The sequence below is a fragment of the Phycodurus eques genome, chromosome 5, assembly GCF_024500275.1.
Source record: "Phycodurus eques isolate BA_2022a chromosome 5, UOR_Pequ_1.1, whole genome shotgun sequence".
Taxonomy (NCBI): domain Eukaryota; kingdom Metazoa; phylum Chordata; class Actinopteri; order Syngnathiformes; family Syngnathidae; genus Phycodurus; species Phycodurus eques.
In genome coordinates this window covers 20,984,499-21,008,717 of record NC_084529.1, presented here as the reverse complement: position 1 = coordinate 21,008,717, position 24,219 = coordinate 20,984,499, and the positions used below count along the sequence as shown (strand labels likewise).

Here is a 24,219-nt window from a genome sequence, read left to right as displayed (position 1 = left end):
CGGTCGGTGGGCTTCCTCACTGCATTTCACGGCCAAGCGACCGTGCTACAAACACATCGGCTCGGCTAAACAACCCAAATGGAGCACTCACGCCCGTGGAATGCGTCTGGCTAGTCAACCTGTAAACAAAAAAATACTCATAAGAGCTCCTGTGAACTACAGAAACGCAAAGCCAAACGTGGACGTACGGCGAGACATTCCTCTGGTACCAATGAGAAACTCTGAAAAACTTCAGGAACACAAGAGAGACAAACAGACGAACCGTTACAAACCAGACGCACTGTCTTGGGTGATCCCATCGGGTGAGGCCAGACAGCAATTAGGGTGTCAGCTATTTTTTCCTCAACGACTGAGCGGGGTGCCCCTTTACAGACAGAGTTGAGGAGACACGGCGAAGCGCATTTTGTCTTGTTGTAATTTCCAGTCCAGATCATCCGCATAATATTGCATTGTCCCCTAATGATGATCTCAGAAGGTTGCGTAACACCGAACACAAGAGCATTCATTGAAAACCAGGAACTTTGGGGGTGGGGTACAAATACTGTACTTGGTTACTGTGATAAAGTCGGATAAAGATAGATAAATTCAACCGTGGTTGAGATCTTGATTAATTGAGAATCCGTCAGGGAGGCGTGCTAGACCGGGTTTCCATAATTTCGTAAATGCGTCTGTAATGACGATCTAGCATGGAGACATCTCTGTGTGGAAGAGGACGCAGCGATCCGTGCGTAACTGCAGCACTGTCACTGCTCTGGCCATTGTGTGGCAACAGACAATGTGAGCCGGGACCCTTATTAAATACAGAAAAAACTGGTGATAACCGCTGGCGACTTAAAAATGTCTGTGGACCTCATGTACTGGGTTCTGTACATAACTGACAGTAAACATGTATTTTTTACATGAGTATATTTCAGAGTGTTATAGTTTTTTACTTTAACTTGTTGCCACTTTCGGCTTGGCCCCTCAGGGGTCGCCACAGCCCTCACTGGAATTGTTTGAAAGGAGTTGAATCGGTACTTTTGCCACCTCTGGTTTTAAGTACGCTTCCAAACAAACCGTTCTGTTAGTGTGGTTTAGTGGTTGACACTGCACACACATGCATCAAACACATTGTAATTACCGAGGCATTTTAAACACAGGGCGGACTCAGCTGAAGCACAACATCAAAGCTGGCAGATTCACATACCGGCTGCACGCACAAAAAGATAACTCCCTCCAGCACCTCAAACGACTTTTTGTGGAAGGGGGATGTTGAGAGAAGAACAGGCCCCTCCTCGGTGGCGTAAAAGAAGGGAGGAAAAAGAAAATCGCAACCATACGGTTACACTCTCATGGCTGAACGTTATCTGCATTTTAATGGCGGGATGAGGAGGAGGAGGAGTGTGCGTGTGTGTTGGGGAGCGAGGGGGTAAAGACGGCTATACGTGCTCCTCCCTAGCGTCATATGTCAGCCATTTGTGCATCAGAGAACGCTGGCACAGCACAGTGCAGTGCAGTGAAGTGTAGTGGACCGCTTCAACCTCTCAGACAAAAATGAGGGGAAACAGCGAAAAGAACAGCTGACAATTGGGACCCAAGAGCACCCCCTCAGGTAGGTCTCCCTTTCACTATTTTACTACTTAAAGAATGTAACAACCAACAAGGCCACTATGCTTGTACTATTGTAATTGTAATTTCAGTCTTAAATGTTGCTAATAATGTGTGAAAAGATTAACCCAAAAAATTGTGTCTCACATTGGAAACACTCTTGTGACCTTTTTTACCCTCCCACGTTGTCACGGCCATTAATTTCACATGATTAGCCGTGACTGTGATTAATCTGCTGTAATCCGGGGGTGGGGAGAGGGGATTAAAGTGGAATCACTCATCCCCCGTGCATAAATGAGCGCAATAGCGGCCAAGGAAAACAAGCTACTCCCTGACATAACTGAGCGAGAAGCTCGGAATTATTTGGTTTAAGTATCTCCAGAGCAACATTCCACATTTTTACAGCAAATTACTTAATTGAGTGCTAAACCAGACACACTTTTTTTAAAACGGGCTGAGGAAAGTTAATCAAGAGAATAAAACAGCAGTTGTTACAGAGTAAATCAATACGTATAGCTGTCTTTTTTTTTTTGGGGGGGGGGGGGGGTGTCTTTGTGCAGAGTAGACAATTTAAAGACAACCCTGCCCACCTGATTTTTGCCACCAAATAAGACAATCGGACGCAAGGAAACTGTTTCACACCTGAGAGAAACTTGACGACAGGAAATATATGACACTAATCCCCAGGACTGCTAAATGTAAAAAAGAATTTCCAATGAAACCAACTTAATACTTGTCTTAATGCATTTCTTGTAATTATTTATTAAAACATCACTTGCAGATTTTCAACACTGTTTGAGGCGGTGATTTTCTAGCTTTTAGCCACAAGATTTCAGTAAAATCGTGTACACTTTTAGCCAATTAAAACCTGACCCCCCCAAAAAAAAATTAATAACTTGAAAATAATTTTATATAGTAGAATATAGCTTTTTTAAATTAAATATGTACATAGATATTTTTATTTATTTATGTTCTTTACTAAACCGTTTCAGCACACCACCATTCAATTGTATTGTTCTTGCTGGTGTTCGTCTTTTTTGCTTATAAATGCAAGATTTGTCTGGATACCCTCTCTCTTTCTTCCATTTTGACAAAGTCGTGACAATGTTTTCTTCGAAAGACAGCTGACGGTGTTGTTTGAGCTGACCTTTTTATTGGAATTTGATTGCTTTCCTGCTTTGTAGACAAACAAATGGCTGTTTTTGGCTTGTTATAATTAGTCAGGGCTTTTAAGGGAGACCGCAGCCTAAAATGTGAGTGCCAAGGTAACATGTCAATCACACAGCTGGGTAATAGCGAACACATTTCCTAAAAATGGGTTAACCCCTTGGGCAATGTGGATGTTTAGACTAAGGGGGTAGGGTGTCTAGTATCAGAATCTCACTGATGCCTTGTCAGGGATACCAGAGGGGAACCTCTGAAGTCGTACAAATCAGTATTTGTCAACCAAATCCTAGTTTGAATGCCGGGTACACACATGACGATTTGTAACATCCTAACCGATTTTTAAAACGTGAGAGATCCCCCACATAACGTGTACTCAGAATAACACCAACACAGCACACCACACTCAACCATGTTTCCACCGACCATTCTGGCTCTCTTCCGGCAAACCAGAGGCCTGTTGTAGTACCAAGACTGACCTATAAGAGGTAGCTTAGGCTAACCGTCATCTTATTTGCAGTGGCAAACGCTTCTCCTCGTCTTTATCGTGAATGACTCGTGAGACGTGTTATACAAAACCAACCAACAAAACCAGTTGCTCCTCTATTTGTGTCTGATAACAGTGCAAACTGCAGGTCGATTCCTGATCGGCTATCATTTCCTTTCACGCTAGTTGACCTCACGCATAAGGATTTGTTGTCGTAAATATTGAACACATTTAAGATTTACAATTGTTGGCTCATTTATATTAAAGGGACAATTTGCAGTTAAAAACAGTCTGTATGACCTGACAGTATAAAATTATTCATATTAAAATTATCTTTTGAAAAATCCCCAGTCTCTGGGCCCATCTATGGCCTCTAATTAAATGTTCATTTTTATTTTACAATTGGTCACAGCAGGACAAGAATAGCCAATCAGAGAGTGTAGTGACAAGAGGCGTGACCGAATGGTCTGTCAATTATTTGCACGCCCACTGCGCACACGGAGGCTTTCTCTCAGCCTTACGCAGGGTAGACTATTATAGATTCTTGGCTGGATTATTTAATTCCGGTTGGCAAAATAAAAGTTAAAATGAAGGAATTGGACAGATGTCTACTCCAAATCAAGATTAAGCTATCGAATAGTGATGCCTGTCCTAAATGCGGAAGACTCCATGACTGAGCTAAGAAAACCACCACATACGCCATGACTGTTCTCACCGAGTTGTCAGGTAAATTGATCAACTCTCTTTTCAATTGATTGTACATTTAAAAAAAATACAAACGGGAACTTATCATGTAACATTGCACGCTGCCGACCCCAAGGTGCACTCTGAGGCGGCCAGGCGGACACGACGCAACGGTCTCTTCCACCAGTCCAATTCCAGCGGACCGCCGACACACTCGCAGCCGACAGAAATGCACTCTGAGGCGACCAAATGAGCGATGTGGCAGGGCCAGGGGGAAGGGCAGGGAGTGAAATTAGGCTATCTGCGAATATTGCTAGCAGTTTGAAAACTGCACATTGTCCCTTTTTAAATTTATAAAAAATTATATCGGGTTTGATTGTACATTTTTTGTTTGAATATACAATGTTTCGTTCCATTTTGTTTTGTTTCAGTTTTAAATAAAATTTGAACTGTGAATGACAGAACTGTGCAAGCGAGTGAGAACGGGTGCTAAGGAATACTTTAAAGCGTTTGTTTTATTCAGTTTAAGTGCTTTAATAGTCTTATGTTTTATATGGCCTTTATATCATAGATTTTTACCTATTGCGGGTGGGTCTGGAATGTATCCCCCGCAATAAAGTGAGGTTCACTGTATTTGTGTAACATGCTTTCGACGTTCCACTATATTTGGCTGATACTTCATGCCTGGCTTGTATTACTAATCAAACAGGAGGGCAACTCAAACCACCCACGTATGTCTTTGTTTTCAACCAGTATCAGCACGTCTAAGCCTGATGAAGATAAAACACGACGGGGATGCGAGGGAGGACGATAAAGAGTCACAGGACATCCCGATCACGTTTGCAGGAAGTCAAAACAACACTCGGTGTGGGAGCAGCTGGTAAGAATGTTGTTACATGAATGTCAAGAGGCATTGAGCTGTTATCCGGCCAAATGTGTTTGAAACAAAGTAGTGTGAAATCCTTACATAGTTGGACTTGGTATCAAGCTAAGCAGAGCTGAAATAAACAATTTTCTTCGCTTCATACACAAACGGCTGATGACTTTCAGATGTGCCAGTCACGTTTTGTCTTGATCAGGATCATATACACGGGTGGAAAAGATTTCCTGTCAACGTCCAATGCCGTTTCTGTCAAAACGTCAGCTAAAACGCAACATCCTCTGTTGCCATCTCCAAATGAACAGCAGTGCGAGTATGCACATACAATTTCTTTTTAAGTCAACAGCACTCACAAAAGATATACCAAGCAGCCATAAGTCAAAGTGAAATGCCAAAACAGCACAGTTCCGGACTAAACATTCCACAGAGGGCTCCCCCCCCCCGCCCTAAGGATATGCAACACAGATACGTAAATGAAAGAGCCTTGCACAAACAGCATATGTCTCGCATATAGAAGAGCTTGGCGGTAACGTCACAAAGCGGTTGACCTTTGAGGTCGAGAAAAAGCTGAACTACCTCTTCCTGCTAAATATTAGCCAGCTGTGTTTCTACTCAGGCAGCAGTTCTTAGAAAACCAAGATCTCTACCCGCCGCTCTCAAAACACGGCCACAAACAAAGTGACGCAAGAGCGTGACAGCTTGGTTTTATGCCTGACATTCCTTTCTGGGCTTTGACCAGCCAAAATGTCTCCATTTACACCACTGGAGGGATGTTTTCAGTCTTGTCTTAACTATAACTCTATTAAGCATACATACAAACTTTTTACTCTTGATTTTAAACTGAAGGCTTCTTTTTTGTGTTGCATATGAAAAAAACTGTGATGCTCCAGTTGACAAAAGTTTAGGTCCAAGGAAAAATGTCTAGACAAAAAGGGCTACAGAAGTCAGTGTACCAATTGTGTTAGTCCACATTAAACTCCATTCATATTCATATTCTTACAAGCAACAGATGCTTGCTAACTGTTAGGTCAATGTTGCCAATTGAAATTACTTGTGTCAAAAGGACAATAACCATGGCCAATTGAGTAAAATGGAAATCATGCATGTAGTTGCACTATAGTAGCTACTCCTTAATATCACACTTGAATATAAAGTTTTGAAACATCCCAAAAAACAAACAAAAAAACAAAAAACGACAACACGAACAAAAAGCCAATGTAAAGTAATCACGGCGAATTTGAAGTCTGTGGCTATTTGTTTTGCTATTGATTTTGCACTTTCTTTGACAGAAAAGTTTTATTGTATACATTTAATCTTTAATTTATTGGATAATTTACTGCTTTTTTTATTATGTTTTATTTTAAATGTCATTAAATATATTCCTGTTTACAGAAAAAATATGTTCACTTTCGTCCCAAATGTGAACCGTTACCTTTTAACCAAGGTACGTATCACACTATGATTTTTGGTGTCCCGTTACAGCCTTAGTTTCCATGAAGTAGTTCAGAACAATCTAGTCCAGCTCCAAAACATCCGTCTTGTTGAGCGCATGGACAGGCCTGAACAGGACCAGACTCTGTGGAGTCTGAGGTGCGAGCTTCAAGAAGGGCTCCTGCGCATTTATAAGGTGCTGAGACGACGGACCTTGAGGAAAAGCAGACGTCCCGTACCCTTGGTCAAAGAGGAGCAGTGGACCCTCTTGTTCCATCAGGAACAACCTAAACGCTTCCAGACCTTCACGCACTGCCTCCTCTCATTTGTCATCAACGCTTGTGGCCTGAGATTGTCACTTATTTCCTTCTAACTAACTCTCTAGACAACAATAAACAACAATCAAGTAGGCCTCATTACACATTGAGAGTCATGATAAACTGCGTAGTTTCAAATGCAATGTCTTTTGTCCTTTTAGGGCCACCATATGTTCCCTTCTGTCCGGCTACATGGAAACAAATGAGACTCTGCAGCCACATCACGTTTGTTGGTCGCATTGCACATCACTTTACATACATGCGTCATAAATGGAAAAATGACAACAAACAGAGAAGAAGCACATGGCAAAGTCCTCATAATTTCGGTCTCCTTAGCCAAAGTTTTCAGGCCACTGTGCTTTTAGGGGGGAAAAAAATCTATTTAAAGGTTAGCACATCTGGCCCACTGTTCTGAAGTTCAGTGTTCAATATCTCGGCTCCTGATGTGTAGTTTGCATGTTCTCCCCTAAACCATACATGTTAGGATAATTAAAGACCTAAATCAGGGGTTCTCCAACTCGGGGACCCCGAGCTGTGGCTTGGGGATCCGCAAAACAATTTGCAATGAAGTAAAACAAACATAATAAACCAAATACTCCTCCCTACATTAGCTTCAAGCCAATTAAAAGCTCTCATTATGATTGTGATGCATCATCATGTAAATGTAGCATCCTTGCATGAATAAAGTAATTTCTTTAAAGAACAAAAGGCATTTTACACAAATAAATAAAAAAATATTTTTTTGAGAACACAATTTTATCCAAGAACATGGAATGTGGTCTCATTTTCAGAGAAAAGACCCCCGCCCAAAAAAATGTTTGTAATATGAAGAGAATAAAGAATAAATTATTTTTGAAATTCACTTGCTAAAATATGACTTTCTTCCCGCTTTAAACTTTGACCTAATACCATAATATTGTGACTTTATCTCAGAAGAAATATTATTAATTCCCGTAACGCTCTGACTTTTGTACGTCTTTGGATTAGATTAAAACTTTTTTTCTTGCAAAGATTAAAACTGTCGTCTAAAAAATATGAATTTGTTATTCCTACATTACAACTTTTTCTTTTCTCGAAAGTAGGCAACTTGGTAATTGCTATTCTATTCTATTTTATTCCTTTTCTATTCAATTTGATTCCTTTTCCATTCTATTCTAGTCTATTCCATTCTAATGAGGACGTGCTATAGAAAATCGATGGCTATTGCTGCCAGATTGAAATGAAAGCCACTGTAGGAAACAAGCAAGAGGATGCTGAGCAAGAAGGAAACATGAGCCTGATGATGTCACGGGCACTGGATCCCAGTGGGGTGTGTGTGTGTGTGTGTGTTAGAAAGAGTGTGTGTGTGACAGGTTTGAGGCACGTTCTACCCTCAAGCCAAAGTCAAGTATGTCAACGTTGTGCATGTGGATTTCATTTGGGATGAGTCCATCCATGGGAACGCACCTCACCAGGAAACGGTATGTTTTTATTAGAAGCCAGCAGCCCTTAAATGACTGAAATTGATCTTTTCCTGGCCAATTGATCCCACGTGGCCCCCCTACACACACTGAAGACTGCTTCCAAATTCGTTCACACTCACAACATTCTTCTTTTCGACTGTCTGTGTAATAAATATGCCAACTGTGTTGTGTCTTTTCTTTTGCCCAAATGTGATTTAATGTGTGATGATAGGGGGAACAACAAGTATCCCCGAAGCAGTCACGCCCAATTAAGGTGATCCAAAAAAAAAATCACTGTGCAAAAGTGTTGAAGTACAATCTACATAAACATATCCACCAAGTCCATCATTCATCCCCCAAAGGTGCAAAAAGAATTGCAGCTGACCGCTGTTCCATTTGAGTTACAACAGGTAACCACAGTGACATGGACAAACAAGATTGCTGTCACACAAGGTAAGAATACATGAATATGATGCTATGATGAAGAAACAAGTGGCCTTTTTTAATAAAATAATGTGTTCAATGAGATTCTTCCCAGGAATCACTGTTTGTATGGTAGGCACTGTTCTATAGCTTCTTTATTCAGATAAATATGCAATTTCTTTTTCCATTTGTACATACTATTGGAGTATTAGTTGTCTTAGTGGTTTCCTCCACAAAACTATGATTATTATAATTCAATACGCACAGTACACGCATATATATATATATATATAGAGAGAGAGAGAGAGAGAGAGAGAGAGAGAGAGAGAGAGAAAGAGAGAGAGAGAGAGAGAGAGAGAGAGAGAGAGTGAGAGAGAGAGAGAGAGAGAGAGAGAGATGACACAGTGGACGACTGGTTAGCACATCTGCCTCACAGTTCCGAGGACCCGGGTTCAAATCCGCCCTCGCCTGTGTGGAGTTTGCATGCTCTCCCCGTGCCTGTGTGGGGTTTCTCCGGGTACTCCGGTTTCCTCCCAAAAAAAACATGCATGGTAGGTTAATTGAAGACTATAAATCTCCCAGTGTGAATGCGAGTGGTTGTTTGTTTACATGTGCCCTGCGATTGGCTGACTACCAGTTCAGAGGGTGTACACCGCCTCTCGCCCAGAGTCAGCTGGGATAGGCTCCAGCACGACCACAACCCTAGTGAGGATAAGTGGGATGGAAAAAAAAAAAAAAAAAAAAAAACAATATATATATATATATATATATATATATATATATATATATATTTATATACATACATATACATTAGATTTTTTTAGTTTGTATGTGTATTATTTTTATATTTATTTAATATTTTAGTTTAATAATACATTATAAAAATTAATATGAATTTATTATTATTATACCTTAAGATACAATATGAAATATTGACATGTACTTATTTTTATTATTTAATATAATAAGCCATTTGCGTCAGTAGTAATAAACATTAAAATAGGTTATTATTCATGATTTTTATTGCATAAAACAGCTGACACCGCACAAAATATATTTTTGTTTTGTAATGGTTACAGGTATAGGACAGAATATTTTGTGTCTGTGTTTGTGAAAGTTATAGTAACCAATTAATTGTTAGCAATTATCGTTGGCATTATAATCATCTATTGTACATATTTTTACCAGCATAATAAAAAGTGTGTTTCAAATACTTTGTGTGTGGCCTTTAGATTTAATGTTCTCTTTTAACTGATGTATAATAATAAATCCTGTAAGCATGAGCCATATTTTGTGTGCATGGAGAAACAACACAAGCGTCACAGTTTGGGTTCTTTAATCAACTTTACAAAGGGGAAGGAGCTGACTGGAACATACAGTATATTTTTGTGTTTTTGTAATCCGTCTGAAATAAATAGCATCTTAGAACAATTAAGAAAAACATGCAATTGTAAAATACGCTGACGTTATGAATGTTATAAAGGAGCCATTTGTCTTGCGGCGACACGACGCGCATCTGCGGCGCGTCAATCCGAAATAAGCGCCGCAAACTTCTCCCCGTCGCCAAGATTCGCATCGTATTTTATGGCAGTTCGCGATTTGTTTGTTGTAAAGCGGCACGTCACAGCGCTGGATTCACGATGCGCCTCTATGGAAACGTAAATAAGAGCACGCACACAAAAATAGAAATCCAGACACAAGCAATAAAAGCTTTAAGTGTCCCTTGTTTCACATTTTTATTATCGAGCCGCTGCTTAAAATGATGCAGTGATGCTTGATTCGGATATTGTTTAAAATCCATTACTTTCTTAGTCAGAACAAATCATCGCTGAAAGTTTGGTTGAACCGGATGATGACAATTGCTTCCAACAAAGCCTGGAAATAACAATTCAATGCACTACTGACTACAGCAACCTCAGACTTCTTGTGTCAGGTAGCCTCAATTGACAAAAAATGAAATGACATGTAATACAATGTTTAGGATTTAAGAGTCGAGTGAGAGAGCGAGTATTAGGGCCACACTGAAAAGCGGGGGGGGGGGAGGCAAATTTGAACAGAAAACCGTTTTATATAAATATTTTTAAAAAGTCAGAATTTAAAAAACATTTTAAAGTGAAATTGCAAAAAATGAAGGCTGTGTCGCTCTTTGGTGACACAGTTTATTAATAAAAAAAAAAAAAAAAAAAAAAGAACAATAATTTTTTTTGTTGTCAGAATAAGAAAAATCTCATTACATACATATACCGGTACACATTTTTCTCATCAAATGCTTTATTTTGAATGAAATCAAAATGCGACTTTTTTTGTAATTAAAACTTTATTCTCAAACTTGTTTTTTCTCATGAATAACTGGCTAATTCTCATGAAATACCAGGAATTGTTATTTTATTCTGGCAATTTTTTATCTTCATTCTAATAAAATTGTGCCCTTTTCCGACTGGATTCCAACTTTTCTTGTAATACTCAAACCTTATTCTCCTATCTATTATTACTTTATTATTGTAAAACTGTCCCTTTATTATCTTAAGAACATTATTTTATTATTTACATATAATTATACACTTTAGTCTCATAAAACTGAAAATGTATTCTCGTAAAATGCAACTTTATTATCATAATATTAGGATTTTATTCAAGTAATTGTTTGACTTTATTCTTGAACAGTTGTGCCTTTCTCTCATAAAAGTATTACTTTGGTCTCTTAAAAAACTGTCTTGTAAAAATTACTTTTTTTCCCCATGAATACAACTTTATTCTGGTCATATTAAGACCTTATTCTCGTGATGTTACTATTATATTCTTGTGATTTTTCAATGTTATCGTTGGTATTATTTTTGGAGAGCTGAAACTTTTGATCATAAAATTACAATCTTTAACCCTCTCCAAGTAACTAATTTATTTTGATAAATTTATTTGCAAAATTTTAAATGTTTTTTTTTTGTAATTTCAGCTTGATTCTAGTAGGGCTCTATTTTCGGAAACTAGTGCAAGTCCAGCACTGCTCTCTGTGTCACTGTGCGAGGAGGCGGGTTTGATCGGGTGTTTGTAATTTCGTAGCCGAGCGCAGGCTGCGTATTTCAAAAAGGGTCTGTCTGAGCCCTATGGGTGTGAACAAAGCAGACTATTCGCTGCCAATCAAAGCGGCTTCTTTCATTGATTCCCTTTAAGTGAGGCGCAATGATGGTCTCGGGTAGAGTCTCCCGACCCCCCTTAGCAATGTGCCGGCCAATACGTAGTATGGCTTAGAAAATTTAATAATGATGATAACAATAATGAGTTCAATTAATTGATTTCTACAATGATTAACAGGGTTGGATGCCTACTGTTGAAATAAATCTGTCATCCACCAGACGTCATGCAGGGCTGTCACTGTCGAATCTTTTTCGAATCGATTCTACTATTGATTATTAATTAAATAAAAAAATATTATTTCCTTTTTTTTTTTTTACAACTATCATGCATTCTATTTTCATTCTTGAGGGATAGACTTCTATCCTTAAACTTTATATGTTCTATGATATAAATTCTGCGTACAAAATTGGAGACAACAAAATGCTGAATGCTAAATGGTTAGCAATCACTATTAGCATTATTGCGCTAGTAATTACCATTTTAGATTAAAAAAAACGGTAACTAACATTCAGCTCACTCATACATCATGGTATATGTACATTACACATGTAACAGTGTCTTAAAAATCACTTCCAAATGCTCCTCTGTCATTTTTGGCAAAGTTTATCACTGGCCCAACACTGCGTCCGTCTGCAATAAATGTCTGTGTGAAACATTCGTTACGGCACCGCAAACATTGTTTGCGGCAGAGCTTCGAGGCAGAAATTTTGCGTAAACCTATTTTTTAAGTCGACTTAGCCGAATTATTCGATGTTTTTTTTCCCAGCCCTACTTGCGTGTCAGTGTGCCTGCATGTACAGCGATCAGAGTCACCAAAATTGCGTTACCTCCCCTACGCCAAAACCTGGTATGAGAAGGCATAGGTTTAGACGGACCTTCTGACACCAAAATCTAACTCGGCCAAGCGCATCTCCCAAGCAACACCCTCAAAGCGAGTTTTGCGCTAGCACGGTAATCAAGATGCGGCACTAAAACTAGAGACCTCAGTCACCAAATTGTCACATGCGCGCAGCAGATCCCAAAGGACATAAATTCGTTGAGTCAGTATACATCCATCTTGGCGCAGACCGGTCTGTCAAATTGGCAAACACACCAGCGAGCCTTGTGCTTGCACGAAAATCAAGATGCGCCACCATTTGTCCTCTGGCCATGTTGCCTCTACAAATACAAAGCCCGTACTATTTTTTTCACCTTTCTATGGTGGCCCTAAAACTCTAAGTAACAAGAGTACAGGAATAAAACAGGTACTGTATTTGACCATTGAGACAACCTACTATGGTCATTTAGTGTGGGATATCCTTCAAAACCAGTCTGGTTCTTACCTATGTCTTGTATTGAGAATTTAAGTGTTTTAAGCGGGATTAAAATAATTAAAGTTTTTTATGCATGGGAAAAAAATCCTTCAGAAATAAAAATGAAAAAAATTAATTGTCAAAAATAGAAAAAAAAACAGATAACAGGGAGGATGTGTCTGAGTGTTTTTAGTTGACTCTAAAATGAATTTGTAACAATGATGAACAGATTTTGACTGCTGTTAATTTTTTTAGTTTTTTTTGGTGTGTGCTGACAACCAATAAAACGTTTTTAAATTATTTACTGTATGTTGGTCTAATTTTTTTTTTCTTTTGCAAAAACATTTGTGAAATAAATTTGAACAGGGGGGTGTAGACTTTTTATCTCCACTGTACTGAGTTTATTGAAAATTCTTGGCCACTTCCTCCCTAAAAAATTATCATTCATATTTTAGCATTAATTTTTCATTCTCTGGTGTGAATATTACCTTTGAAATGTACTGACTGTCATGGATGACGTAAAAAAACCAAAAAAAACCCCAACAAAATAAATGAAAATATTTTCCACTGTACAATACTGTATTTATGATGAAGCGATACAAAAGGTCTGATAAAGAGCACCGGCAAACTTTTTTCTTTTTTTCTTTTTGAATAATCAGTAGCGAAAAATAAGCCACTTGGGAAAAACAATTGAGAGGAGCCAGATGAGGTGGCTGGGGCATCTAACTCGGATGCCTCCCGGACGCCTCCGCGGTGAGGTGTTCCGGGCACGTCCCACCGGGAGGAGACCCCGGGGACGACCCAGGACACGCTGGAGAGACTACGTCCTTCGGCTGGCCCGGGAACGCCTCGGGATCCCCCCGGAGGAGCTGGGTGAAGTGGCTGGGGAGAGGGAAGTCTGGGTGTCCCTGCTAAAGCTACTGCCCCCGCGACCCGACCCGGATAAGCGGTAGAAAATGGATGGATGGATGGGAAAAACAAAACAAACATTCCTGTACAAAGTTACATATACAAAATACAATAGCAGCCATTTGTCGCTGTTCGATAAAAGCCATAATATTAACTCTTATACACAAATATACACTTGTGTACTCAGGATACATGGTGAAGGCAGCGAGAACAGCATACGTATAATATTACTGTATGTCTTGAGTGTAAAAAATTAGATCCATGTGTTTGTAATGAACACCTAGGAGAAGCACCATTGTGTCTTTGTGTGTTTTGGCTCTTTTGTTTCTTCATTCTAATCAGCACCATGTCACTGCAGGGCCCCGACCGGGTAGGCCGGGGCCAGCGCACGTCAACGAGCGCACGTTATAACCGGCACTCAGTTGAGTCTCCCGCAGCATTAGACTAAATACACATCAGGCTTATTTGCGGTGACGCACCAACGGCCGAAAAGGTTGATAAGCGTCAGGGAAGGGAACGCTATCGTACCGGCTTCCATGGTCTGCGGTGCCAGGAGGCGGAGCCTACGCAGGGATGCAGGTTGCACTGCTCCATGTCCAGCGGCTTGTCCAGGATGTCGCAGTTGTAGTCATTGAGTTGTTCGCCGCTGGGCCTCTGGCACACCACCAGACGGGTTCGCCTTCCTCCTTCGCAGCTCTGAGTGCACTAAGGGAAGCCAGCAAAATGCACATTATACTGTAGGCCCCCTCCCAAAAAAAAAACACATTGTTGATGTGCTTTTTATTAGGAAAAATAGCACTCTACAGAATTGTGCTTTATAAGTAGAGGCCTTTTAACAATTCCGAAAATAAGAAGAAAAACACATGGTGAGGCAATTTTTAATCATTGCGGTCCTCGCCTGTGGAACAGCCAACCTGAAGACCTGAGAGAAGCTGAGAGCCGCTTAAGAAATTTCATTTTTAGCCTTGCTATCAATTCAACTTTTAGGTTTTAGTAGATTCAAATTTTTCTTGCATATTTATTGATTTTGACCTCATATTCTCATGTATTTCTTTTTTACATCTGTTTTTGTTTGATTCTATTGTAGCTTGTTTTGCCTCAGTGTCTAACTTTTAACAATTTTCTAATTGCTTTTATTTATTTTATAAAGTGGTATTTCCTCACTACAAAGAGCTGATAGTAAGATAGTGCTTCCTTATTTTACTTATTCAGTTCTTTTCATTCTCATACATTTAAGCGTTCTGCGGGTGTGTAAATGCCCATATACAATAATGTGTGTGCATGCGTGTATGCTTTGAACAACATTTGTTCTCTTGTTCCTTTTTCTATTATGCACAGCATTTTGTGCTGTATTTCATATGCATGAAAAGTGTTATATAGTTAAAGTTTTGATTGACTGATTGATCAAATTTACAGTCATAAAATAATCAAATAGAATGCAAAGAATTAAACAGTTTGTGTGCCATGATGTCATGCATACATTGTGAGGCTCCTTTTGGTGTGTGTGCCTTGGCCACCTGGGGGTAGTATAATAATGCATATGTATACTGTATACACGAAGTATATATGTCACGTCACAATTGCTCACGAAGCTGCAGTAATTTTCTCTTCTAAAATGATCATAAATATATGCCCGTGAGTATTGCTATATTGTCTGTCTACATGTGTTGTTACACTCTTTGTGTTCAAATATCATCCATCCATCCATTTTCTACCGCTTATTCGAGGTCGGGTTGCGGGGGCAGTAGCTTTAGTAGGGACGCCCAGACTTCCCTATCCCCAGCCACTTCATCCAGCTCTTCCGGGGGGATCCAGAGGCGTTCCCAGGCCATCCGAAGGACATAGTCTCTCCAGCGTGTCCTGGGTCATCCCCGGGGTCTCCTCCCGGTGTGACGTGCCCGGAACACCTCACCGGGGAGGCGTCCGGGAGGCATCCGAATCAGATGCTCCAACCACCTCATCTGGCTCCTATCGATGTGAAGGAGCAGCGGCTCTACTCTGAGATCCTCCCGGATGACCGAGCTTCTCACCCTATCTCTAAGGGAGAGCCCGGACACCCTGCGGAGGAAACTCATTTCGGCCACTTGTATCCTGGATCCTGTTCTTTCGGTCACGACCCACAGCTCGTGACCATAGGTGAGGGTAGGAACGTAGATTGACCTGTAAATTGAGAGCTTCGCCTTTCGGCTTAGCTCCTTCTTCACCACAGTCCGCATCACTGCAGACGCTGCACCGATCCGCCTGTCAATCCCCCGTTCCATTCTTCCCTCACTCGTGAACAAGACCCCAAGATACTTGAACTCCTCCACTTGGGGCAGGATCTCATCCCCGACCTGGAGAGGGCACGCCACCCTTTTCCAACTGAGGACCATGGTCTCAGGGCAGCCTTGGCGAAGTCCAACCCTCACCGGAAACGAGTCCGACTTACTGCCGGATATGCGGACCAAACTCTGACTCCGGTCGTACAGGGACCGAACAGCCCGTATCAGGTGGTTCGGTACCCCATACTCCCGAAGCACCCCCCACAGGACTCCACGGTCGAACGCCTTCTCCAAGTCCACAAAACACATGTAGACTGGTTGGGCGAACTCCCATGCATCCTCGAGGACCCTGCCAAGGGTGTAGAGCTGGGTCCACTGTTCCACGGCCAGGACAAAAACCACAGTGCTCCTCCTGAATCTGAGATTCAACTTCCTGACGGACCCTCCTCTCCAGCACCCCTGAATAGACCTTACCAGGGAGGGTGAGAAGTGTGATACCCCTGTAGTTGGAACACACCATCCGGTCCCCCTTCTTAAAAAGGGGACCACCACCCCAGTCTGCCAATCCAGAGGCACTGTCCCCGATGGCCAAGCGATGTTGCAGAGGCGTGTCAACCAGGACAGCCCTACAACAACAACAGAGCCTTGAGGAGCTCCGGGCGAATCTCATCCACCCCCGGGGCCCTGCCACCGAGGAGCTTTTTAACCACCTCGGTGACCTCAACCCCAGAGATAGGAGAGCCCGCCTCAGAGAACCCAGACTCTGCTCCCTCATGGGAAGGCGTGTCGGTGGAATAGAGAAGGTCTTCGAAGTATTCTCCCCACCGGCTCACAACTTCCCGAGTCGAGGTCAGCAGCACCCCATCCCCACTATACACATTGTTGATGGTACACTGCTTTCCCCTCCTGAGCAACTCCAGAGTGGAAGAGAGTCCAACCCCTCTCGAGAGGACTGGTACCAGAGCCCAAGCTGTGCGTGGAGGTGAGTCCGACTATATCTAGTCGGAACTTCTCGACCTCACACACCAGCTCCTTCCCTGCCAGAGAGCTGACATTCCACGTCCCTAGAGCCAGCTTCTGTAGCCGGGGATCGGATCGACAAGGTCCCGCCTTTGGCCACCGCCCAGCTCGCACTGCACCCAACCCCTATGGCCCCTCCCACAGGTGGTGAGCCCATGGGAAGGGGGACCCACGTGACCCTTTTCGGGCTGTGCCCGGCCGGGCCCCATGGGTGCAGGCCCGGCCACCAGGCGCTCGCCTTCGAGCCCCACCGTCGGGTCTGGCTCCAGAGGGAAACCTGAATCCATTTATTGTACTCGTCATAGAGGTTTTTGGAGCCGTGCTTTGTCTGGTTCCTCACCTAGGAGCTGTTTGCCATGGGTGACCCTGCCAGGGGCATAAAGCCCCAGACAACTTAGCTCCTAGGATCATTGGGACACACAAACCCCTCCACCACGATAAGGTGACGGCTCAAGGAGGGGTTGTTCAAATATCTGTTGTTTAAAGGGTTACAACACCGTAATATCGATGCTAGTTTCATTAGCCTGTCTATAGCATTTTGCATTGTGTGTAAGCATAAAACTTGCAGAATTTTGTCCTACTTATGTGGTGTTTGGTTAAATACACAAAGTGTAATTTTTTTTATGTCTAGTATTCCAGTAAATGTCAAATGTATAAAAAAACATAATAAAACATAATAAAAGAGAATGCAAAGAAATAAATTAGCATTATAAAGTGTCATTAAGCCAAAGGTCACACAAACACACTGTAGGTATTATTTGTAGGCTTTATATGATCAGGATTTTTGGGGCTGATCACCGATCATCAAGTTTAAAATAAACGATAACCGATCACCGATCACAAGATGGAGCAATGTGTCTATTTACACGACTTGTTCATTTATTGTATATACTTGTGTACTGTATACTATCTTCAAAATTATTCTCTTGCATTTTAGACAAAAGTTAAAACATCAATGACCTTTCGGCATTCAAGGATTGGCCACTGACCTAAGATTAGGTCAAATCAACATTACAGAAATAATGGGTGCCAACTTACTGTAATTAAATTACTTTATTGCAATTAAATTACTTTAACAAATACGGTTAATGACATGCTTACTCTAACTTTCTCACTGTCCCGGCTATATGGACGGGTGTTGTCCAGAGTTTGCATCGGTTTCGGTTTTCCTTTTTTTCTCTCCCACACTGCGTTGCATGAATGCGGCATGCTCCTCCTTGTGTACATTCTTCAGGTACCCGATCAAATTTGTTCTGTTGAAGCATTTAGATGACGTACCCCACAATGTACTTCAGTTGTGCACAGACTGTAAATAACTTATGTGTTGATTGTCTGAGACGCCGCGTTTTTTCACTGACAAGATTGAAAACAACTTTCTTGCCCGTCAGATAGTTACAGTACTACGCCACAAGACACGTGACAAGGGTAAAAATAAACGAGCTTTTGCCTAAACGCTTTTTGCGGAGCCGATCACTTACGTCACTGATCGGATTGGCGAATTGTGACATGAAAGCCGATCGGCCGATCAGCAAAAAATGCTAATTATCGGCCAATACCGATCAAACAGATCAAATCGCTGTAAAGTCTAATTATTTGTGTGTTGATGTGTGCCTTTAAGGGGCGTGGCTTAGTGAGTGCCATCAGGAGCTGGAGCCAGTCGGGATGGCCGGCTATGTCAGTGTGAGGGTCTTTTACTTGTTCCTCGCGAGTGTTCTCATTTCACATTTACTGCATGTCTGCCTGTTTGTCCTGTTCAATAAACGTCTTAAAGTGCATGGGCGACTGTGGATCTCCTTGCCCACATGCAAGGGCATGAGAGTGCCTTAATTGCTCCATTTTTTTATGTGCAAATTCGGGCCGATTGTTGGTGTGTGTGGACATCTAAACACACCGAATGTAAGAAAGTACCGTGTTTGTTGTAAACAGATCTGATTCAAATCAATAGATTGATCCTCAATCTTGTGCAAGACTCGATCCATGATATGCTTTTAAATCAGGATCTGGTGAACTCCCATGTTGGTGTGACACAACAGAGACACAATAGAGGATAAGGATGGAACAGCGGTGTGGAGAGTGTAGTAAGGTTCAGTGAAACAAACAAACAAACAAAAAAAAGATAAGCTCACCTCTCCCCAGACGCCATAGTTCCACAGAGGACAAGGCCCCGAGTTGCAGCTCTTGGACTCGGCCGGCTTGACCCTCTCGTCGCAGTAGCTGTTGCTGTGGCCGTCGGCGTTCTGGCAGACCACCACTCGCCTCTGAAAGCCCCCAGCACAGGTGCTGGAACACTGAGGAGCACACGTTTGGTGTTTTTCACAAAGTAGGACAGGAGCGAGTGAGCATGAACAGAAGTTTTTACTCAGCGCCATCATCGGTGATATTTCAGAGTCAGCATCCAGATGAATTAAAAGCGAATTAAAAGCGTGACAAATTCCCTGACACAAACATACAGAGAGACAATAGGAAGGAAAAAGTGAAATTATTTTTAGCTCAGGCTCCCCCTACAGGGGATAGATTCTATTCAACAGGAGACTGAGGGTAGCAAGAAAGCAGAGCAGTGCAGCAAAGTGGAGACTGTGGAGAATAATACAGCAGCGTCAAGATCGAAGGGACAGCAACAGGGTTAGGTTATGATTGCATGGCTGGTTTTTGGGGGGTATTTGGGATTTTATTTGAGACTGAGAGCAGTAAAAAATGAAGCACTGCATCAATGTGGGGACTGTGGAGTATAATGCAACAGTGCCCAAAGCTAAGGCACAGTCACAGGAGAAGCTAACATTAGGATATTTATGATAATTTCTGTTATTTCGGATTTTATTAGAGTGGAGACTAAGGGCAGTGGGAAAACGGAACGCTTGAGCAAGGTGGAGACTTGGGCTCGACCGAATAATCAGCTGGTCGATATTAGCCCTTTTCAAATCAGCTAAAATCCTCACATACTTTTACAGTTTTTTTTAACACATTACAACATAAGACAAAGATACTGACATTCAAACAATCAAGCAAACAAAAAAATTCGGCAAAGAAACCGTCCAATTTTCGCAGATTTTTCTCTCAGTTATAAACAAATGCTAATGGGCAAAGTATTGAAAAACAGTCAAACGCTCTGCCTGTAATTCATATCTTTATTGCTGTAAGTGTTTAGGGACCCAAAAATAAGTTATTTTATTGATTATATATTGTTTAAATGAATTGGCCGATTAATTGGTTATCAGAATTTAATTCTGCCAAATATCGGAATCGGCATCAGCCTAAACAAAATCCATATAGGTCGGCTCCTAGTGGAGGCTCTGGAGTACACGGCAGCCTCTGGAGATAAGCCACAGCAAGCTTACATTAGCATACAGTATGCGTTTCTTTTTTGCCATTTCAGATTTTACATAAGAGACTGGGGGCAGCAAGAAAACGGAGAGCTGCAGCAAATTAGAGAATGTGGAGTATACTGTATAGCCTCCAGCGCAGCAGGACAATCGTATCATATGAGTACAAGATGGCATCATTCAACCAAATACTGCAATTCACAGGCTGTACATACTGCGCCCCAGGGTCCGGTCCTCCACTGGTTGTCCGTTGACGGCACGTTCCAGCTGTTGTGGCCAGGGTGGCGCCCCGGGTCCTTGGGGTATCCGTACGGCTGGTCGTTGATGCGTTGGCGGTGGTAGACCGAGGAGCAGGGCACAGCCATGCACTCCTGCTCCGTCGCAGGCCTCTCGTCTGGGTCGCAGAAAGACTGGTCCACAGGCTGGTGGTAGTTGGAGCACAGGATCTGTCGGGTGGACCTTCCGGTGGCGCATGTCGCTGAACACTGCAACAGAAAAGACCCAACTGTCAATTTTCCCTTTGTATCATTGATCCTTGTTCAATACTGCGTAACCTGCTGACTTTGGGCAAGAGGTGGGGTACATCCTGGTTAGGTCGACAGTGAATCGTAGGAAACATATAACCAAACGACTACCATTCACACTCAGTCACACCAACTGACAATCTGAGAAGTCAGATTCTTTAATAAACCTGAGGCCTAGTACACACACAAAGATAATCAAACTGTTTTTGTCCAGATTTTGCCCCTTCCCAACCACAGATAACAAATGCTAGATTATATTTTGATTTATAAAAGAATCCTATAAAACTGAAATTATCCTATAAGACTATCCTGTGTTACGGGTGAATTTGTCCCAATAACTGAGTTTGAAACGGGTCAGCGCCAATAATCTTAAATATGTGTAAACGTTTTCAATACTTACGACCAAAAGTGTTCATGTGTCTGGGGAAAGCCAATGACTGCGTGAATTGTGACGAGAAACAGAATGTAGCCAATCAAGAAGTGACCCGACTGAGGAGCAAGGAAAGGGACGTAAATAAAAAAAAAACATGTCCTACCTGAAATAAAAAGTCTGGTGGGCCTCAGGAATGGAGGACCAAGTCGAGGAGCTGTGGGAAGCCCAAGAATTCTTATCTAATGTCTCCACCCCAAAAAGTCTGCTATCACGCTGTCTCCGAGATTTTTTCCAGTCTTTTCTTTTTTTTAAGTTTGGGATTTTTCAGTAAAAAAAATTCCCTCCTCTCGTGTCTCCTCTTCCCTGTTGCGTCTTGTGTTTCCCATTTTTTGCTACGTTTCTTTGTTTTTGTTAGATCACGCCAAATTTCTGTCTTTGGCGGACTAGATTCTAGATCGGTTGTGGAACAGAATCTTGATGCTGTGTTCAGATTATCAAAAGACACCACATACAGTATGATCAAATGCCTGATTTTTCATCTTCATGTGTGGGGTCTTTAGTAGATAAACAATCTCTTAAGATTAAAAAAAAAAAATCCTTAAGTGTGTACCAAGCTTAACATGCATGTTGAAAGATTCAAACCAGGGACCTCTCTACTGTGAGCCATATTCACACCTATGGACAATTTTAAAGTGTTCGATTACCACACAACACTCAGCTGATTCAAACACAGAACCTTTGACTGTGAAGCAGACATGCTATACCACATATCTACTGTCGACTGTAAATCCACATTTTGAAACCGTGGGTCAAATTTACGCGTTACTATGTCAGTTCTACATTGGATGGGCATTATTTTGATTTTTTTTTCGGTCTTGATGATGGGGCTTTGATTTTGTAATCAGTATTGATTGGCCGGCTTCGGTATGTCAGAGAAGTAACCCGCTGCATTGGCAATGACAGTGACATGATTGCTCAAGGAGAAAGTCATCACTGTGCTGTTTGTGATTTCCATCAATTGTTCCCATGAGTCAGGAATCAACAGACCAAACCTTTTATATATAAAGTTGACTTCATCCCACATGAATCCTGACTGATTAGAAGACATCCCCAAAAAAGTCATCTCTACCAGTTAAACAAACACACCATTGGCCCTTTCACATCATCTAGACCTGATGTGAACAATGGGAGTGAGTACTGCAAATCTCCATGGCAAAAAAAAAAACATCTGTACTGATTGGACACAGCAAGCCGACGGATCACTCACGGGAGACCACTCCCCGGTCCGCCACTGGCCACATGGGCTGAAGCACGCAGAGGTCTCCGGTGGTCGTGGCAGGTGGGTGCAGTAGGACTCGTCGGCCACGCTGCCCTGGGCGTCTCTGCAGCTAACGTAGCGTTCCCGCTTCCCTTTGCCGCAGGTTGCAGAGCACTGGAGGGAAGACGCAGTCATTGTTACTATGTCATGTCACGTCTTTAACAATAGCCGGTCTAAAAATGCACGATTTTATAGAAATTATACAACGGAAAAAAAATATTTATATATTAATTATAACTAAACAAATCAAAAGCAAAAATGGCTCCAACGAAATTGAAATTCTTACAGGTAGCATGCTAACATCTACCACGCCAACAACCTGGGTCTACAAAATGAGTTAAAATCTCAAAATTGAATATATGGCTGCAAAGATGAGTTAAACAGCATTAGGGCTGCAACGAATACCTGAATGTTTCAAGTATTTCGAGTAGAAAAAAATGCTTGAGGATTTTATTCTGCCTCAGGGATCCACTTATTTAACTCTTTCACTGCCAGACCTCCCAGTCTGATACTATTGGTATATACAGTAACTGCCTGTTAATGGCAGGAAAGAGTTAAATTATGAAGCTGACGGACTAGCACAACATGGTTACGTCATCGACGCGAGCGAAGGCGGCGGAAGCAGAGCGTACGTGTTTTGATTCAAGAAGCGCGAAATAAAATTTGCAAGCCGCCAATTAACACAACAAAAGAAAAAGGAGAAGATGGCGACGACGTCAGAGAAGACAAATGCAACAAAAGTGTCATTAACTGTGCCATGCAGTCCTTTTGCTGGAGCCTGGGTGGCGCTTTGCGCTCCTCTCGCTCCCTCCCTCTCTCTCTTTTCACAGTAATCAGCACCACCTCGGCCGCACACCTGTCATCAATCACCCATCATCATCACCTGCATTTAAGCCTGCCAGATCCCGGAAACTCTCGCCAGAGTATTGCAGTTTCTACAGCTGTACCACGGCTCCTCAGTCTCAAAGTAAGCTACTCTATTCCTTAGAATAGCCGTTGTCATCTCCACTGAGACGATTATCTCTCTGGAAGGAGGCAACCGATAGATGCATGATGAACCGCACGGATGTTCGTGGCAGACAGCGACTGTGTCAGAATGAATGGGAGAAAGTTGTGCAAGATCCAACACCGCAGCAGATGACAAGCGCTAGCTGGCTAGCTAGCGCTTGTCATGGACCGTGGATTAGTGCATTTTACGGCACAGATACAGGTGCAAAACCTGGAGTCTACTTTTGGCCATCATACGGCGAGGGATCCTGGTCAAAGTAAGCCATTTTAAACTAAAAATAAAAACTTTTCTGGAGGGAGAAGCGGCAGCCAAAACACATCGGCATACTCTCTTTCTGGTTGATGGATAGTTTTTAGATAATCAAATTGGATTTTTCATTTGTTGGACAATGACGTTTTTATTTTGATATAGTACAAGGAGTAATGATTCGATTCTGATTCGGAAGCCATTCTTTACTGTCAACACGACTAACTAATGGGGATTGAGAGGGCGAGTCCGAGTCCTAGTTGGCATTATAGGCTTTATCGAATCTTCCTGCTTCAATATACAGTGGACCCCCACATTTTTGCTTCTCTGCATTCATGTATTCACTTAATCACAGAATCTTTGGGGACCCCTTGCTCCATTTTTCACAGAAACCCCCACT

General features: G+C 41.9%; 1 protein-coding gene and 1 long non-coding RNA gene across 2 annotated transcripts in view; one reads left to right on the top strand and one right to left on the bottom strand.

The window, feature by feature from the left end:
• The window catches only part of LOC133403263 (A disintegrin and metalloproteinase with thrombospondin motifs 20), a 118,490-nt gene that overhangs the window by 15,978 nt on the left and 78,293 nt on the right, over positions 1-24,219 (bottom strand). Inside the window, exons 25-28 of the mRNA XM_061678019.1 lie at positions 22,514-22,678; positions 20,565-20,834; positions 19,156-19,317; positions 14,277-14,453 (exon numbers count right to left, since the gene is read on the bottom strand). Coding sequence (XP_061534003.1) covers positions 14,277-14,453; positions 19,156-19,317; positions 20,565-20,834; positions 22,514-22,678 — 774 coding nt within the window. The remainder of the gene's footprint in view (positions 1-14,276; positions 14,454-19,155; positions 19,318-20,564; positions 20,835-22,513; positions 22,679-24,219) is intronic.
• LOC133403264 (uncharacterized) lies at positions 1,187-9,130 on the top strand. Its single transcript, XR_009768635.1, has 3 exons — positions 1,187-1,591; positions 4,676-6,639; positions 6,712-9,130. It is a non-coding gene; the product is annotated as an uncharacterized LOC133403264 (long non-coding RNA).